Source organism: Xiphias gladius, chromosome 2 (assembly GCF_016859285.1).
Source record: "Xiphias gladius isolate SHS-SW01 ecotype Sanya breed wild chromosome 2, ASM1685928v1, whole genome shotgun sequence".
NCBI classification, from domain to species: Eukaryota; Metazoa; Chordata; class Actinopteri; order Istiophoriformes; family Xiphiidae; genus Xiphias; species Xiphias gladius.
The window spans coordinates 12512757-12520227 of NC_053401.1; the positions used below are offsets into that span (position 1 = coordinate 12512757).

At 40.9% G+C, this 7471-nt stretch overlaps 1 protein-coding gene across 1 annotated transcript; it reads left to right on the forward strand.

The window, feature by feature from the left end:
* Positions 1 to 6708: 6708 nt before the first annotated feature.
* Positions 6709 to 7471, forward strand: LOC120801352 (small integral membrane protein 30-like). Its single transcript, XM_040148236.1, has one exon. The coding sequence runs from the start codon at positions 6792 to 6794 to the stop codon at positions 6978 to 6980; it is 189 nt and encodes a 62-aa protein (XP_040004170.1). The 5' UTR covers positions 6709 to 6791; the 3' UTR covers positions 6981 to 7471.

Here is a 7471-nt window from a genome sequence, read left to right on the forward strand (position 1 = left end):
CTCCAGCAGCAAATCCCGTTCTGCCTCAGAACCCTCAATCATGTTTAAAAGCACCGCAGTGGCCACTACTATAGTGGCATAAAGATATGATTTGACATTTTGGGAAATACACTTATTTGAATTGACCTAGATGAGAAGATACCACTCTCATATCTTTTCATTAAATATGAAACTATAGCCAGCAGGCTATTAGCTCAGCTTGGCATAAAGACTGGAGACAGGGAGAAGCATAGCTCTGTCCAAAGGTAAAAAGAAAAAAAAAAAATAATCTGCCTGTCAGCACGTCGATAGCTCACAACTTTAACCAATTCAAAAACTAACATGTAAAAAGGAAAGTTTATCGTTTTACAGGAGTTATATACTGATGTCAGTGTTTTCCCCTTGCTTGCTTGCAGTCTTCATGCTAAGCTAAGCTAACCATCTTCTGGTATCAATCTTTTCATTTAAATTTATTCAATGTATTTTCCAAAATGTTGTACTATATCCCTGAGGTACACACTCACACAGAATGAATATATCCGAAACAGCATCAGGCATTATGCCAATGAACAACACTAGATTATGATTCTAGACCTTTCTGTTCTGTAAGCTGTGAATTTGTGTGTGTGTGTGTGTGTGTGTGTGTGTGTGTGTGTGTGTGTGTGTGTGTGTGTGTGTGTGTGTGTGTGTGTGTGTGTGTGTGTGTGTGCGTGCTTGGACAAACACTTCCACGGAAATGAACACTGCAGATGATGAACCAACCACATGACTGCGTTCATCATTGTGAGCTACAGAGGTGACATTTACACCATGACGGGAAATGTGATGAGCTATCAGTCTCCCATGCATATACATGTGCACACACACATTCGCATGCTATGAATAACGGTGATGTATTCAGCTGTCAGCCATATTTGATGCAGGCTATGCATTAGTGCGCAGCTAAAGTAAACTTGATCACCTTAAATAAATCAGTAGTGTGCTATCTTCCATCTTTTTCCACAGGCATCCATCTATTTTGTTTTGGAGAAGCTCATCAGTAAAACAGATGCTAATGGAATGAAATTTGAATAGTTCTCCCAAACACTATAAATCCAGAATACATTTTTACAGGAAAAAAAAAAATTAAAATACATTACTGGAGATGCATCACCTGATATGTGAAAAATATAAAAGACCCAGCCTGTTAATGTGTTATCAATTTGTAAACTACAACTGAGGTTTCCACCAAAGGTGATTTGTTTTTATGATTAGTTTTAAATATTGTGTTGTAAATCACTTTGATAGGCTAGTAGTCATGGTTTTGAGATATTTATTATATTATTTTCAAAAAATATTGTCATGTCTCTCTGATTTGCTTAAAGCAAACACTCCAGCCCTCTGCTACAACCCTCAGGGACTAATTCTGCTTCTCCTCATTTCTGTAAGAAACTCTGGGGAACTGGGGAAAATCACAGGGAGTTGTAGTGGTTGTACTATAATGACTAACCATTAAGTTACTCGCTCAAAGCTCTGCAGTGATATGATGATGCTTGGGGCCTTATTTGATTGCATCTTACTAATATGCCACACTAAATGAAGCATGTGTTGGAATGATAAAAAACCAGACAGGGAACAAGAGAGTAAAATTTCAAGAGTGTGTTTATGTATGTCTTACAGGGGTTGTTGAATTTAAATTTTTCAAAGTAAATACTTAAAACTGCACTAATCAGTATTATTATATTAACATAGAATAACAAATATTTATTATTTAAAATGACATGCTTGCAGTGACAAACCTAAAAAGAATTATGCTCGCAGATCTACAGAGTGTTTTAGTGTCTTTAAGCTTATTGTTTAGGTTTCAGGGCCCGCAACTTTACTGTTTTAGATCACTCTCGCAACTGTCATTAACCCCATTTTCAGGCACAGCAGGCAGCTGTTTGCTCTGATAAACACACTGTGTACTGCCTGCCCCGAACCGAACAACGTGAACGTGGACACGTGAACGTGGGGGAGCGTTCAGAGCCACTTTTTCCTCTCACAAGGTGGTGGATTGCAAAGGAGAGCTGAAAAGGAGAGCGAGTATTGGACTTACATTTGCCATGTGGCCAAACGCATGATTTCATACGAATGCTAATGTGGCTATTTAATAGGCTAAATAGGCTGCTTGCTAACGTGTTTGCCATCAGTGTTATTAGAAGATATTACGGTATGTCACTGTTTACAGCTTGTTGTGCTGCCAACAAGTGACAAAAAAAATGAATTCACGAAAGGTTGTGATATGTAGCAATATTCTTGATTCTTTAATTCTTTAAAAGTTCATCTAAATACCTTAAAATTTAAGCTATGTGAAATGTTCTGTCTTCTTATACTGACTTGCATGTTTAGCCCATCAACTACAGATCTACAAAGACATTACCGCTGACTATTTTCGGGGGGAAAAAAAGCCAACATTTGTATTTTTTAGATTGATTTCCTGCTTGGAGAGGATGCTTGACAAAGTGTCTCTGATCAAACACTTGCTTCAGTAAATTGATATTACATCAGATTGGAAGGTACATATTCTCCTGTACCTCCAACAAGCCTTTATTTGGTGAGCAGTGATCTTTATATAGTAAATCGATTTCTTTCCTCTGGGACAGCCAGTAGTTGCCATTCTTGTCTGTAAATGAATGAGCAGAAACTGGAACTTTCTTGAGGTAGGAAATCAATTAATGGCGAAAGTCTTAAACTTTTTTTCATATCGTTTTATTTTTCAATGGTTGTAGGGTACTGTTGTCTGTTCATTAAAGTTCTTCTGGGTACCTGACACCTTAGCACTCAGCTGCTAAAAAAGAGAAGAAAAAAAATCATATTTACATAATTATTTCTTACAACATCAGCAGTTTATTCTGGGTTTGATTTCCTACTAGCTCGTGAATGCTTTTCTGTGTACTCTGCACTGTATACCACGTGGTGATAACATTACATTGGCAAAAATGATGCATAAATATTCACTTTGGCAAATTATCTCAAGCAAATTTTGAGTCTCTGCAAAAACAAAGAAACGATGCAAGGATGAATTGATTACCCTTTAAAGCATTATACAACTGTATACGCTCAGATGCATGATTGTCAAGCATCCACCCTCAGACTCCCTCTCAGCTTCCAATATGAATAGATAATTATACTGCGTCATTCGTCTTTTTGCAGGTCTGTGATGTGTTTCAGCACATCCCACATCCCAAACAGTGTGTGAGTCAGTGTGGTCCAACACTATGCAGAAACGAGCTGCCTTTCCTCTTTTCTTTTTTTTTTAGGTGTTGATTTAGGCCCTCTTAAGTATTTAAACATCTCGAACAGTGCAACAATAGACACAGGAATATCCATTTATCATGTCCCTCATAGTACAATTCATTATGGATGGTGCACTGAACCACTGCAAAAGCAGCAAATGCTTTAAAGGGTCAGCTTTTCAGTGTTTTCAAAGAAACCAATTTCAGAAGATAATTAATCTTCAGGGAGAGATGTTTTGTGCTTTTTGGTAAAGGTGGAACTCTGTCTTCCTTGTTGTGGGAACTAATTGAGAATGGATGATGCTTGCAAAACCAGTGACTATTAAAACTGGCCTTTTCAGTTCATCTTAATACAAAACAAATCAAAACATTTGATTTGTTTTGTATTGAGGTGAACAAATCAAAACATTTGAGGACAGACAACCTCAGCATAGTGTCCTTGTCCAAAGGAAATGAGACACAAAACACAACTGAGGCAACATGGAAATATATAAATGTAGATGCTGAAAACAGTTGACTCAACTGATGTTCAAAATGTATAAAAAGAAAAGTCCAACACATTGATATAATATATTACAGAAAGAACTGCAAATTCTCTTTTTTGTGACAAACGTCATCCACACATACATTGCGCCAACACTCACACATACGCAAGAGTTTACATCTTGATACTAAACTGAAACACGGCTTGAGATGGACATCTTTATAGAGCACCTTCCTTGCCAGGTAAACCTCAGTTTCCTGGCAGCCAGTGGCACTTTAACTCATCTGAGGGGAACAAATGTGTCTTAAAGTCAGAAGGGAAGGGATAAATAAAAAAGTGGGATAAATGGAAGTAAACACACACATAGAGACACACACAGAAACTTAAATTACAGTAGATTTTTGCCATATAAACGAGTCTGTATATCATTAGGGTTTGTTTGGACTTATGTACCTTTTTTGTCAAAATTGTAATTATCAAAAATAAGAAAGAAATACGCTTTTTTAAAAATATATTACAATTGTGTTCTCCAGAGAATGTTAATCTTTGGTTCAGAATGACAATGTCCGCACTGGTAATTTGATTGTTGCAATACCTCTGTGACTGGAAAGTTCTCGTTATCACTATAATTTAGCCTAGCATAGCAGCACAGGCAGTTACCGAACAGTGGGCCGACACCGTGGTTAGCCGTAGCACTGCACCATCTGTGATTTCAGCACCCTGTATGTTACTCCATGTTGTGATTCAAATCACGGAATAATGCACATTGTGCCCCGGTTGCAGGACTACTCCTAGCTGGGAGTTTGGACATTCAGACATTCAGTCATTTGCCATCGTCACAACTTGACCCATGAAAGTTGTGAGGATGATGACAAATGAATGAAGTGTTGGATGAACACGGTGCTGACTGTACAGGAGCTTGTCTCAGCAAGAGTTGCAATTAACATGAGCGGAAAGTAAAGTCATGTTGGAATCTGTGCCAACATTAGCAAGCTTAGCAAACTTCAACTTTTTTTGTGTGTTGAAAGGGGGGATAAACGGCTTGTATCAACGTTCATAGGCTATAGAGAGCCAAAGTGTAACCAGAACTTCCGGGTTCTGTTCCAAAGGAAAGAAATCCTCATTAATATTTTCAGAAAGTAAAGATGAAAGAAATGCTGAATGAGAGATCCCATTGACTTACAGAAGCTGGTGGAACAGAGGGTAGACAGGATGCCTCCTAGCAACGCTGGCTATTTCCTCAAATATGTCCAGAAAGGTTTCATCCCCTTTGGAAATATGGAATGTTACTGCACAATAGCTGCAGTATTATTACAGTTTATATTCCCTACACAAAAGTGAGAGGAATTCAAATCTCACTTTAACTGATCAAGTCTTGAAAATACATGCTCATACCTACTGTACAGAAAGAGTCCTTTTCAGACTCCTCAGTGCACATATTTGGGGACGGGGTCTTCAGGTGCTGAGCAGTGCATTACAATGCAGGAAAGAGGAATGTCATTGTCCTGACCTGTTAGACAAACAGTCTGATTTCTGGATATTCTCTCATCCTCCCACGGATCAATTACCAACACTGCTGAGATCCAGGGCAAGTGCTTGTGCTGCTGCTGCTGCTTCTGCTGCAGCTGCTGCTGCGTGTATCTGGCAGTGATGTTACCAAAATATGAATCCGGGGGACATTTTTGATGGCTTAATACATTTAAAACATCTCTTAAGGTGGGTTTTATGTTGTTATTAAGGTTTCAAATTTGCCTTTGTTCGTGACTTACGTATAAGGAATGTTTAAACAGATAGTAGCACATCCGCCTTTTTTTTTTTTATTCATGTTCTGAACAAGAAGCTCTTTGGGGAGCTTGTAATTGCCCTGTGGTCTGCTGAAAGCAGCCACAGAGATCAGGCAGGACTCATGAAAACTTGCACGATGGTGTGTGTGTGTGTGTGTGTGTGTGAGACAAATTGCCAAACAGACAGCAGGAGCAGGAGAGAGAGAGAGAGAGTGTGTATGAAGAGAAAGTGAGAAGAGAGGAGCAGAGTAAATGTGTGCCTGTTCATCTCCTCAAGCGGAGCAGGCATGTACGGAGGTACGTCAGCCTTACAAGGTCAATATTTTACTTTGGCTTGTGTGGTCTAATTAAATTACAGGCAAAGTGCCCCAAGGGAGCACACGGAGAGATATAGCCCTCCCCCCACAAAACAGCACCACCACCACAGCTCTGCAAGCCAAACCATTTGTAGCATGAGCCGAGATGTTGGCAAGTTTAGTCATCTCCAACCGGCCAATTTGAAGCTATTTCAATGTGTTTCAGGAGATTGCGGGTGCACTGGGGCAGCGCAGAGCCACCGGGTTTGACTTAGAGATATGAGTTCTGTTAGTGTGAAATTTCTTGTGTCCAAATTGAAATAGTAAAGTGGACCAGGAAAGTTCGCAAAGCTTAAGGCAGTTAATGGCTTCTACAGTATAATGTGGAAAATACTTGTCTCGTGGCTGTAATGGCCTTTTTCTTTTTTTCATGATCTGACCTTGACCAACAAGTGCGACATGCAAAAATACAGTAATAGTCTATGCATGTCAACACGTATTTGTTTTCAGAGGGAATGTCAAGCTTCAGACAAGAGCTGTTGATGAGCCTGACTGATGTAAATTAGTCTAATTTGTTTATAGCAGGGCCTGAGGGGCATTGACATGAAGCACTGACAGCCTGTCATCCGAATCATCACTAATAAGTGGAGCGATGTTGCAAATCCACTCACTGTAGAAAAATTTGAAACCCAGGGATCAGTATGCGTTTTTATTTGATCTTTGAGAAGTAAATGAAACAACAGCCCCGATTGCGCAATTATTGCTGTGCCACAGGACAAACGCCTGCTGAAATATAATGCGAGTTTTTAAGAGAGAGATAGAGAGAGAGAGAGAAAGAGAAAACATCCAGAAGGCACAGGTTAGAATAAAGCAGGTCTGCAATTGGCTGAGCGCACCAGGAAGTCCAGCCGCTCTTCCTGCCGTCATCTGATTTTTGGCGCAGGCGCTCCAGCTTCCCCGAGAGTCAGCAGGAACAGCGGCAAATCTCAACATGGCCCCCAAACTTGAACTTCCGAACGCCGCGGCGAGCGTCTGGCTGATCCTTCTCTCTCTCGTCCCCCCGGCGGAGGCCTACGATGCGGGCGACGCCTTAGCCCTGCTCCTGGGAGCCATCCTGACCGTAGTGGGCTTCTGCGCCTGCCTCGGCTGGTACGCACGCAAGCGGGACGGACAGCTGTGATGAGAGAGGCTTCCCCGGATCGTGCGCCCGTTCGGTCCCGCTTCCGTCCACCGCATTAATACCTCCCCTGCGTGGTCTCCCCGCGGTCCTTCTGGCACTGGGCTGGTGTCGAAGCGACTGATTAAGAAAACGTGCCTTAATGGAATTAATGCGTCAGGCTCAACGGGGAAACCACGTGAACTCTTTTGGAGAAGCTGGAGGGAAACATTCAGGAAGTTCAAAAGCAGGAACTGCTGTTTGTTGCACTAGTCAAATTAAGGACCAAACACTCTTGCCTTCTGTATGAAAAGACTGCTGCAGTCACTGTATATTCTCCTGCGGATGCTCGCATTGCATATTGCGCATATTTCCCATGCTTGAAGTGATCAATGTGATGTCCTGATGTATGTTTGCAATGTGCAACACAGCATCACAAGTGGAGCTGCTGTGGCAATCTGTGCTAATGACTCGCTTTGCTGGGAATAAAATGGTTTATCCGATGCTCTGCACAA

Bases quoted from the DNA above. Each gene is read 5' to 3' on its own strand.
- LOC120801352 (XM_040148236.1), top strand. From the start codon at position 6,792: ATGGCCCCCAAACTTGAACTTCCGAACGCCGCGGCGAGCGTCTGGCTG.